Genomic DNA, 11,218 nt, shown 5'->3' with positions numbered 1-11,218 from the left:
ACTTTGCGAGCGTTCTTTCTGTTGTTCTTCTTTTGGCACAATCGCTTCCGCTTTACAAATGGGTGCCTTGGAGGAGTTCTAAAGAATCCTCACTTTTGGGTGTAAAGGCTGACTTAGGCGAGTTTGGAGCAAACGAATCGCCTAAGGCCGCACGAATTGTGAGACGAAAGGTCTAGCCCCGTGACAAGTGGTATCCAAGCCAGGTTTTGAACCAAGTGATATTCGAGTTGGTTCGAAGGCACCGTTGGGATGTCGAAAGAAGAGTTCGAACAAAGGTGGACGAGGAAGTCTTTGAGGGAGATGTTGTCAGCTATTGAGGAACGCGTGGGTAAACTTGAGGAGTTTATGGAGGATGCAAAAGAGTCAGGCAATGCGTTTGGGGAAAGCATTGATGACTTGAGGGAGCAGTCCAGGGAATTTGTTACCACGTGTCTCACTTCCCAAAGGGATAACGTGCGAGAGTTGCTAGATTCCCAAAGGAAGAAGCTGACGGAGAGAAACGATGTTCTCGAGGCCATGATGATGGCTTTGAAGGATGAAACAATGGCCATGACGAGGGCTTTAAGCACAAGAATAGAGGAGCTCGAGGGAGAGTTGGCCTTGTGCCGAGCAGCCGTGGGAAAGGGAGTGTCAAGTGCAGCACTCAGTAACGAGGATGTCCCGAAGCCGAAAGAGTTTGTGGGGACAAAGTCTGCATGCGATGTGGATAATTTCTTATGGAGGATGGAACACTATTTTCGTGCCAAAGGCATCATGGATGATGCGGCTAAGATAAACACTGCTTCAATGTTTCTTACCGATATTGCGCTTTTATGGTGGCGAGGCAGGACCACAGATAAAAGATAAGGTGAGATTGAGACGTGGAAAGAGTTCCAATGCGAGTTGAAGGGACAGTTTTACCCAGAGTTTGCCAGGGAAAAAGCTCGGGCAAAGTTGCAAGGTATATCGCAACGGGGCACAGTGGGGGAGTATGTTCAAGAGTTCAAAGAACTCATGCTCCAAGTTTCAGATGTGACCGAGGAAGAAGCATTGCTTGCTTTTCAGAATGGATTAAAGCCGTGGGTCAGACAGGAGGTGGAACAAAGAGGTGTCCAAAAGCTGTCGGAAGTCATGACGGTAGTTGAGTCAGTGGTCAAGCTTGGTCTAGGGAAAGACAAGCTTGAGTCTTCCAAGTCTGAGGAAAGGGGCGTATGTGAAATGGATCACAAGGAAGATATTGTTGATGGCAATGGCAACGGCGACAATGGTGGTAATGGGAAACCACGAGTTGAGAAGAAGAAACCCACGAGAAAAAGGGACAAGCTGAAATGCTTTCTTTGCGACGGTCCACACATGTTACAGAAATGTCCGAAGAAATCCGCGCTTAAGGAGAAGCCGGTGGGTAAGGCCTTGGTACTTGGTTCGAGCGCAAGGGGTGTCGAAGCCAAGGAGGCCGAAAGCGAGAAGAAGCCAGTGGAGTGCTTCTTGTGTCATGGTCCGCATAGGTTGCGGAAGTGTTCGAGGAAGTCTGTCATCGAAGGGAACGATGGAGCAGACAAGGAGCCCAAGAAGCTTGGTTCGAGCAAGGGAAAAGTTGAAGCCAATAGGGCAAAGAGGAGCAAAAAGAAGCGAGTAAAGTGCTTCTTGTGCCATGGTCCGCATGAGTTGTGGAACTGTCCAAAGCAAGCCGGAGTCAAAAGAAAGGCAACGTCTGAGCTTTGTGAGTCATCGGAGGGGCTTCCACCCAAGGAAGATGTGAGTTTGTCATCGGACTTAGAGGAAAGAGTTGTGATGAAAACATTGAAGCTGGGACCAATGAGGCTCAAGTTGAGTGAAGTGTCGGAGTTGGCCGAGTCATCGACAAGGCTTCCACCTATGGGAGAGGTGGGTGGTGCATCAGACTTCAAGGAAAAAGAAGTGATGCATGTGGGGCAGTTGACCAGAGTAAATGCGAAGGTACATTCGAAACACTGTGATAGTGTTTTGTATTCTAACTCGTTGACTTGGCAAGAACGTAAGGGCCCTTTTGAAGTTCTTGAGCAAAGAGGCCGAGAGACTGTGGGCAAAGTGAAGCCAAAGGTGGTGAATCACGAGGATTTTATTCGAGCAAAGTTAGAATGTGGACAAGAGAGTGACATAATTTCTTGTCATCGAGATGTACAAACGAGTAGGACGGTTCGAGTGAAGAAGCGACGTAAGCCGAAGCAAAAGTCCCGAAGGAAGGGAAAAGCTAAGGCGTCGAGACGAGACCAAGGCGAATCAAGTCAGTGCCATTCGGAAGTTACAACGAGGACGTTGCGAGAATGGGTGGGAAGAATGTCACGGGCCGCAGTTTAAAGCCCGTGACCATCGCACCAAATGCATCCAATGGAGGTCTATTGCTCAGATGGAGATCATTTGGCCTACGAGAACTGGCCCGATTCAAAGAGCTATTGGAGAAGCCTGTCAGATTGAAGCCTGATTGGTCCGATAAGCAAGAAATGGGCTAATATGGTAACTAATATTAGAAGATAGAGGGAATCATATCTTGTAAAGATTAGATTAGATTTGATAAGGCTTATCTTGTAAATCCCTAAAATTAAGGGATATGGTTAAATCTCATCCGTCGATGTAAATGTATCTTGACCGTCGGTTTTGGGGGAGCTCAACTATAAATAGAGATCCTCCCCCTCAGTTGTACTCACTCCATTCATTGTTTCATTATTCTTTGTGAATAAGAGAATTGAGAGCATTTACTCAAACACTTTGCGAGCGTTCTTTCTGTTGTTCTTCTTTTGGCACAATCGCTTCCGCTTTACAAATGGGTGCCTTGGAGGAGTTCTAAAGAATCCTCACTTTTGGGTGTAAAGGCTGACTTAGGCGAGTTTGGAGCAAACGGATCACCTAAGGCCGCACGGATTGTGAGACGAAAGGTCTAGCCCCGTGACACTAGCACAAGCTGAGTAACAAAATTTATCCCTTCTTCAACGCCAAGAAGTATCAGATTACTTTTATATTAAAAAAAAGTTTGAAAGCTCCACTGGGGTTTATCTTTCTATTCAGCCATTTTTTTTCTTAGAAATATATGAATATATATAGAAAGTTGTTAATTTGATATATTAGTCGGTTCCATGACGTCCACCAAACAATATTCTTCAAATCATTCATGTACATGGCTCAAATGATCGTATTTGATTGAAAATTGCTTACATTTTGACTTTGAGACGAAAAACGCATTGTATCCCTACTCAACTCTGGTTAATGTCTTCTGAAGTTTACTCAAAGCTGCATCAGTTAATTTTAAACCCAAATTGATGATATGGAGTTTTTACCACAAGTAACCAACGTTGGTTATGTATTACAGTTCTGCTTCAAGAAAAAAAAATCAAGTCCTTCAATAAATAAACTATACAATATCAGATAATCGTATGTATCTGCCTTGAATGTTTTTGTAAATCAAAAGGAGTTATCAAGTTTCATCCCAAACATTTAAGATTAAACCTCATTTGTCAGCGTTAATGATTGATCAATCAGTTAAGAGGATATACCCGCCGCCTTTTGAAATACGCGCCTGTTGCATTTCCCGGGAAGCTATGTTCATAAGCTCTATGTGTAGAGTTAGATTCTGCTGAGATTTACGAAATTCTAACACATGTTCTTTCCACCAAATCCAACAGCAAACTGGTTTGCTTTTGTTTGGGGAGAGTCATAAAACGTGTCCTTGTTCAGGATTTTTGGTTTAAGATAAGATTTGAGGATTGTCAGCTTGCAAGTGGAAAATTGATTGTGTGTGGGAACAAAACTTGGCTCAAGCCGATGGAGTGGAGGATGGGCCCCGCCCCACGAAATATCTAACACATTTATATGCTGTAGCTGTCTGGATGGTTTTATTTTATTTTATTGCAAAGGTGGATGTGGAGGGAGGGCGAGTGATTGGTGATTTATGCATAGCATTGTTGCAAAATAACTTTAATATTAAATGAGTGACAAGAAAGGGAAGATGCAAGTTGCGGGGGTTTATGTCGTGTTGCCTAACTCCCTTCTATCTTTCTCACAATCAATTGGTTGGAGATCTTTAATCCTTTTGATTTTTATCTGTTCCCATGACTAGTAAGTACTGTAGGTTCATTAACTCTCCAAACAGCTCTGCTTGTCTCTTTTAATCATTTTGGCAGTAAGTAATAACATTGCAACAGGATACAGGAAGTGGTGATGGACGATTCTGTCTCTCCAAAATTGGCTTCAGATGATTCCGAACTCAACCCAACTGATACTCAGGCATCCAAAAGAAGGTTAGTGGTATTTAATATATACTCAAATTTTCTAGTCTTTGGCTAGTACATGGCTGTTTTGACATCTTTAGCAATGGTTTATTTCAGGGATAACATTTCTAAGTCTTAGATATGTTGTATTTAGCAGGAAGGTGGTTGAGAAGATTGTTGTTACAGTGAAGGTAGGAGAAAATGGTGGAAAGCTAAAGAGCGAGGGGCCACCTTCTGATTTATGGTCCTGGAGAAAATATGGGCAGAAACCTATCAAAGGATCTCCTTATCCCAGGTGTGCTTTCTTCTGCGTCGCGATTTCTTGCTTTATATCGTCCTTAAGATGAACTCATAAACTTTTTACTTTGTCAATACATCCAAAACTGACATCATGTTTCTTCAGTTCTGTGCATGTTTTTGTTGAAGTTTGAGTTAGAACTACATTTTTCCTCCCACACCTTAAAATTTAGCCAATAAGGGTTTTTTCCGCCCCTTCACTTTGTCCCAATAAGGGTTTCATGTTTCATCATGCAGAGGCTATTACAGGTGTAGCACATCAAAAGGTTGTTCAGCCAAAAAGCAAGTGGAAAGATGCAAAACAGATGCCTCGATGCTTATCATCACTTACACCTCTAGTCATAACCATCCAGGTCCTGATCTCCACTGCGCCGACCTAAAACAGTCCCCTAAAGAACCCCAAACCACCCATAGTGATGATGATAAGCCCCCAACTACTACGCTGAAGCAGCTCCCGGAGGTTTCAGAAAAAGAGCCAGAAGAAGTAAAAAAGGAGCAAAACAAAACGAGCAGTACAGATGAAGATGCAAGTGAAGAGCAGCATTTTCACTATTTACAATCCCCATTAAGTTTTCCCCAGAATAACATCATTAGCCAAGAAGATCCCTTCAACGGGAATCTAGAGAAAACCCATGACACACTGGAGTTTCTGTTGGATGAAGAGCCACTGTCTTGCCTTCATATAACAACATCTTCAATACCAAAATCAGAAGAAAATGATTTCTTTGATGAGCTTGAAGAACTACCCATATCTTCAGCTTTCACAAGTTTGATGATGAGAAGCAAGTTTTGGGATGAAGGAATTCCTGTTGTCCCTTCTTGATCAGTAGTGTTTATGGGTCTCAGGAAAAAAAAATAAAAGTAGTTAAAATGTTCATAATGAAGTGATTATGCCTTCCACTACTAATGGTTCTAGTTTAGCATCTTCTATTTTTATCTTCTCTCTTTCTTTTTTTTTTTTGCTTTTTTTTTCTTGTTTGAGGGTTCACACAAAAAGTGAAAGTTGGATCACTTTGGCAACCAAAAGGTCCGTGGTTGCTATAAAAAAAAACAGATCTTTTTTAGCAAACAGGGAAAACCATAAAGTCTAATGGATAGAGACAACCACACACGCACGCCCCAAGAGAGAGAGAAGGTGTGGCTACTTTTGTTGGGTGGTAGTAGGTGTGAATTAATGAAGGCACGAGGTTCACGCGAGGATGCTTTGCTTAAGATCCTCTTTTATCTTTGTTTTTCTTTGGTTTATAATGCCTCGTAAAATTAACTAAAAATTTAATCAAACTAAATGTATTTATTAATTAATAATATAATTATGGTGAATAAAAATATTATTCCCATAAAAATTACAAATATTAATAATTATCGTCTTTTTATTTTTTAATCAAATAATTCAAATGATTAATTAAAAACTAAAATTAATTAAATTAATTAACTAATGAAAATCACAAATAACAAAATAGGAAAATAATCGATTAATAACCAAGAAACAAATACTAGAAAAGAATCCGCCTATGTTTCAACTGTCACTACCCATCTAAATTATGCAATTTCTTTACTCAATATCTTGATTCGTAAAAATTCCTAAATTATATTAATATCTCTTTCGAGGTTGATTAATTATTATTTTTAATTAAAACCCTATTAAATTTGACTCTAATTTGGTAAATTTATGTTGTCATATTTCTAGGATTAGATGCTTACTCAAGATTTAATCTTGAACAGGGTCTATTTATCCATCGATTTAAGCACATAAAAAATGAATCAATAATCTAGAAATATCAAATCAAGAATTAAGCACGCATATAACCGAAAATAAAAATCAAACGACAAAATCCATCATAGGGTTAATCTCTTATAGGTATTTAAAAAATTAATTCATACTTGAAAATAAAAAATCCAAGACACGTATAACCGAAAGAAATAAAAAAAATCATGATAACTTCCTAAGAAATCAAATGAGAATCTTCAATCTTGATGGAAATTTACTTCAAATTCTGCTTTAATAGTGTTTTTCGAGTTGTTTTCTTGAGTCTTTTTTTACGGCTAACTTTGATCTTCTTATTTTTTTTCATATATACGTGTTAAAATGCTCAAAAAACCTAAAAATCATGATTTTCGTTGTTCAGTATGAAATCTCGTGAAATCAACACAGCCTATCACATGCCTGTGTGGGTCACACGGCTGTGTGGAATAGTTTAGCTCGTGTGACTCATGTAGCTTGCTCTGACACTCCGGTTTTCGCCCCTTTTGTTCCCAAATGTTCTGTTAAGCATTAAAACACGAATTTAAAAAAATTAGAATTATAAAATTCACAATTAACATTGAATAATCAACCAAAAACATATTAAAAATAAAATTAAAACATGGTACTTTTAACCCTTATTCTGAACATCAGGAGGTTGGATTCCATTGGAAAAAGCGAGTAAAATAACAAAGAAAGAATATAAATTGGTTTACAAAGTCCAAATGCCACGTCATTTTTTTTACTAAGCCGATCCTTGTTACTAACCTCAGGGGCTGAGAGATTCGGATAATTTAGTTAGTCAGTAGTTAACAGATTCCTTGTACAAAATGCCAAACTAAAAGTATATCACGTCAGCCCTGATGGTGACAGAATTTAAAGACCTTTTAAGGTGAGTTTGGATGGGCAATTGGAAGCAGTGCGGTATGTTTAGTTTACTTTTTGTCTCACGCTACAGTATCGCTACAATATCTAATCTCACCGCCACCGCTGTTTTTACACTAACCGCAGGTAAACGTACCGCCCATCCAAACTCACCCTTAGTGTTGAGTAAATTTTAGTCATTTACGTTAATTTTATTGGATGATGTTTTCAGTCCTACTGTTTCTATGAACCTGTCACACCGGTATGGTGGAGAACCCTAAAATATCTCTAAAGTATGGGTGGATGGTTGCCATGTCAAGGCTGTATAAGGAAGGCCCATCAACTTCGGTTCATCACTGCCTGCGTGGCAATCTATACCATGTTGCATGAGCTTTATAGCTGTAGAGAAATTTCAGTACTTTTTGTAGCAAAAAAAAAAAAAAGAAAACCCTTCATATTAACTGTTTAATATTGTTTATATAATAATTAACATCAAAATTCATATTTCTTTACCATAATATCATCATTATTCAACACTGAAAGAGGCACTCAGATATGTGGACAATTATTTCCAGTTATCTCTAAAGAGTAAGGCCATGTCATTGATACCAAACACGCAATGGCTATTCATTACTATCAGCTGTAGAAGCTAGTGGCTGAAGTGCTTTCAAAGGATTCATGATAAGACCATCAATAAGTCCATACTCCTTTGCTTCTTTTGCGCTCATGAAAAAATCACGGTCTGTATCCTGGTTAATCTTCTCCAAACTTTGACCAGTGTGGTAAGCAAGATATCCGTTTAAATTTGCCTTATGGTGCAGCATTTCATTCGCCTGACAACTCGTGTGTAACAGTCAGGGTGTTGTACAACAACTGAACAAGATTGAAGCTACATGCTAAACAGTTCAACAAATCAAAACTGTTGATATCTAGCCATGAAGGCATACAGCATACCACTGCTGCATTGTTTTAATCTTTTCTACTCTTTTCTCCCCTTAAAAACAAAGTTTAAAAAACATGAGGTTTGCCAAGACAAATGCGTACCTGGATATCAATATCAGTTTGACCTCCTTGAGCTCCACCAAGAGGCTGATGTATCATTATCCTCGAATTAGGTAAACTGTATCGTTTTCCTGGGGGTTTCAAGAAAAACAAAGGGTAAACTACACTTTGTAGACTGGAGGGAACCATACCAAACAACAGAGCTATGAATGTACAAATCACCAACGTTAGATACCTTTAGTTCCAGCACTAAGAAGAAAAGCTCCCATGCTGCTCATTTAAGAACAAAATACATCTTTTATCAAAAAAACAAACAAACAACAAAATACATCTCATTAATCATAGCAAACAACTGCATCCACATGCGCATAGAAAATATTACTCCCAAGAACATCCGCAGACATCTTACTCTAGAAATATATTTCATATCAAAGGATTTGCGATTTCTAACATTCATCATTAGGCTCTTGCACTAAACACATTACTTTCTCATATAACTAACAGAAGTCAAGCTACATCCCGATCCTTACTTCTAAGCATTTAGGAAGGATTACATAAAAAATATAAGACTATTTCGTCAGAATGTTGTCTGCGTGCCTATGCCAGAATTTAGATTAACAGGAGCAACTAAGAGATTTATAAAAGTCTTGAAACTGCCTTATATCATCCATCTCAAATTGACAGCAAGTAACCAATAATTACAATTAGAGCATTCCATCACAAAAAGGAAAGTCATTTCAATATTAATAAAAATGCTTTAAGCATTTCATTCACATAGAATTGAGTATCAGCTTATTTGAGGAATGTCAATCCACAACATGCAGGGTAGGGTTCTTTTCTGCAAAAAGAGCACACAGTTAAGAACCAGCCCATCCTCCAATCCTTCACCCATCCTTACCACCCTCATACCAATTGCTACTGCTTTTCCCTTTACCCATCTTGTGCCAAAGAATCAGTTTCCAACCCAGCCCCTAGTGCTCATAAAATCTGTTATCATGCATAATGATGTACAATCAAAACTGAGTGCAAGTCATCTGGCAAGATGCAGCCGTACAGGCTACTATGAAGATATAAATGCCAGAATTAGGCCTTACTCTATAACATTCTGGCACCTGGGACACCAACCAAATGCATATAACCTTTTCCAAAAGCAGTGAGTAAACTAAATGTGGCTTTGAAATGCAAAGCTCAGGTATCAAGTGGGGGAGACATTAAAAATAAAACAATCTCTATCACCATGCCCCTTCTATCTCAAACAAATTGGAGTATTACAACCAATTTGGCCAAAAATATATTTTACACGCATTAAGAAATATTCTCAGCAAGAATAGAATGTCAGAATGAACCAAACAACGTGGTTTAAGTTACAAAGTTAAGACCAATAAATAGTCCATAAATAATAGAAAAAGCAGCTATAGTTGCAAAACTAATGCTTTCTAATGTTCCATACTGAGATGTAAAAATAATTGCATCATAAATAGAAACAGTTGCATCAATGAATTTATACCTAGCAGCAAGTCCGACACACACAGTCGAGACATCAGGCCGGATATGCCTCATAGTGTCAAATATGGCCATACCTAAGAAAATTCAGAACAGGCAGGTAAAGAAAATGCCTATTGCTTGATATTTGAAACAAACCAGTACGATCACAAATACATTTGATAGGTACATTACCAGCTGTAACTGACCCTCCAGGGGAATTCACATACATGACAATGTCCTGTTGACGAGATAAAAAAGAAGAAGCTCAAGTATTAACTTTCACACTGGAATTCAAGCTTCCTTATTTTGTTAATGAAAACCAAAGAGACGGTAAGCACAGAACCAAACAGACCTTCTCAGGATCAACAGCATCAAGATAAAGAAGCTGAGCTACAATAATGTTTGCCATATCATCATCAACAGCTCCACCACAGCGAATTATTCTCTTAACAATCAAAGAAACAACCAATACAAGAAAATAATAAGAGAGAAAACTAAGTCTAGTGAAGCCAAATTCACAACCAAAACAAATCTGTACATATTGGAATAGCTGGGTAATAACACTCTGAAATCGCTCTTGCACCATTGGAGGGGCACCCTGCCCTTGTGCATATGCAGGGAAATAAGGTGACGACGGGATTTGCAAATCATCCCTGCATATTTACAAAATAACATCTCTGATGTTTTATCACATTTTTTTTATTAGAAAAAAAAAGTTAGACAACATAGGGTTGTATTTTCATTCCAGTTCTTTTTGTACCTTATTGACCAAATTCCATGTCGAGAGCTTTTCTCTGGAGCCCAAAACTCACCTGTGTAGACAGCCTTTGGCTGAGAACCCCTCGCATTCTTTTGATTACTAAATAGCTTCTTCAGTTTCCTGAAAGTAAAAAGAACAACAAAAAGAAGAGTACTTTTCAAACTTTAGCCAATTAGGTAAAAAGGAAAAAGGAAAAAAAAAAACACACATCAGGATTACAATCCGGCTTGCACCCTTTCTAAAGAAACAAACATTAATTCAAGACATGGGTTTTAATTAACGTTGGAAGAACAGAAAATCTACCTCCTTGATTCTAGAACCTCGAATCAAACGTTTAATTGAAATCTAAAACTTCATTACATTTTCCTAGTTTGGATAAGAGAAAGAGAAAGAAACGAAAATACCTGGGAGGAAGGGGATGGAAAGGAAGAGATAAGTTATGAGAGTCAAGATTGGTGCTTGATTTTGAAGAGAAGGGCAGGCTAGTCAACCGAAGAGACGATGCCGATGTCGAAATGCACGTGTGCGCCATTCTTATCTTTAACTAACCTGTCTGTCAGAACAACCAAGATGGGAGAACTTGTTTCAGCCAATTTTGGAGGCCTGTTCTTCTGGGTTTTTGGCAATGGCGAGGGAACGATAAGGGTAGCGTAGTGTGTAGCTCTCCGTGGAAGTGTAGTAGACCAAGGAACTAGTTTTTTCTTGGAACAGCGACTTCCTCAATATCTTTTCCCGGGCAGAGACGAGTGACAGCAGCAAATCTTGTTGTTTGACCCGATTTTTAATTACGGACGGGTACTGATTTCAACCCATTTAGTTTTTATTTTTTAAGTTTGACAAAATAGAATC

The 11,218-nt window shown here is 38.8% G+C and overlaps 2 protein-coding genes across 14 annotated transcripts; one reads left to right on the top strand and one right to left on the bottom strand.

Annotated features, from left to right (window-relative positions):
- Positions 1–3,842: 3,842 nt before the first annotated feature.
- LOC107912315 (probable WRKY transcription factor 35) lies at positions 3,843–5,453 on the top strand. 11 transcript variants are annotated; one of them, XM_016840431.2, is made up of 4 exons: positions 3,843–4,068; positions 4,155–4,250; positions 4,378–4,515; positions 4,755–5,453. In XM_016840431.2, exons 2-4 carry the CDS (start codon positions 4,171–4,173, stop codon positions 5,338–5,340), a joined length of 804 nt encoding a protein of 267 aa, XP_016695920.1. In that variant the 5' UTR covers positions 3,843–4,068; positions 4,155–4,170; the 3' UTR covers positions 5,341–5,453. The 11 variants fall into 11 exon arrangements, with proteins under 11 accessions (XP_016695920.1, XP_016695917.1, XP_016695914.1 ...); XM_016840428.2 differs by having other exon boundaries at positions 4,375–4,515; XM_016840425.2 differs by having other exon boundaries at positions 4,338–4,515.
- A 2,103-nt stretch (positions 5,454–7,556) lies between these two features.
- On the bottom strand, positions 7,557–11,218 carry LOC107912314 (ATP-dependent Clp protease proteolytic subunit 5, chloroplastic). 3 transcript variants are annotated; one of them, XM_016840423.2, is made up of 9 exons: positions 10,774–11,218; positions 10,370–10,489; positions 10,148–10,262; positions 9,962–10,054; positions 9,802–9,847; positions 9,632–9,704; positions 8,360–8,394; positions 8,167–8,255; positions 7,557–7,955 (listed from the first exon to the last, which is right to left on the bottom strand). In XM_016840423.2, exons 1-9 carry the CDS (start codon positions 10,899–10,901, stop codon positions 7,746–7,748), a joined length of 909 nt encoding a protein of 302 aa, XP_016695912.1. In that variant the 5' UTR covers positions 10,902–11,218; the 3' UTR covers positions 7,557–7,745. The 3 variants fall into 3 exon arrangements, with proteins under 3 accessions (XP_016695912.1, XP_016695913.1, XP_040961941.1); XM_016840424.2 differs by having other exon boundaries at positions 7,557–8,018; positions 10,774–11,170; XM_041106007.1 differs by having other exon boundaries at positions 7,557–8,011; positions 10,774–11,170.

This window comes from Gossypium hirsutum, chromosome D11, assembly GCF_007990345.1.
Source record: "Gossypium hirsutum isolate 1008001.06 chromosome D11, Gossypium_hirsutum_v2.1, whole genome shotgun sequence".
Classification (NCBI taxonomy): domain Eukaryota; kingdom Viridiplantae; phylum Streptophyta; class Magnoliopsida; order Malvales; family Malvaceae; genus Gossypium; species Gossypium hirsutum.
Note: the sequence above shows the minus strand (reverse complement) of the source record. Positions and strands in the feature narration are given on the sequence as shown.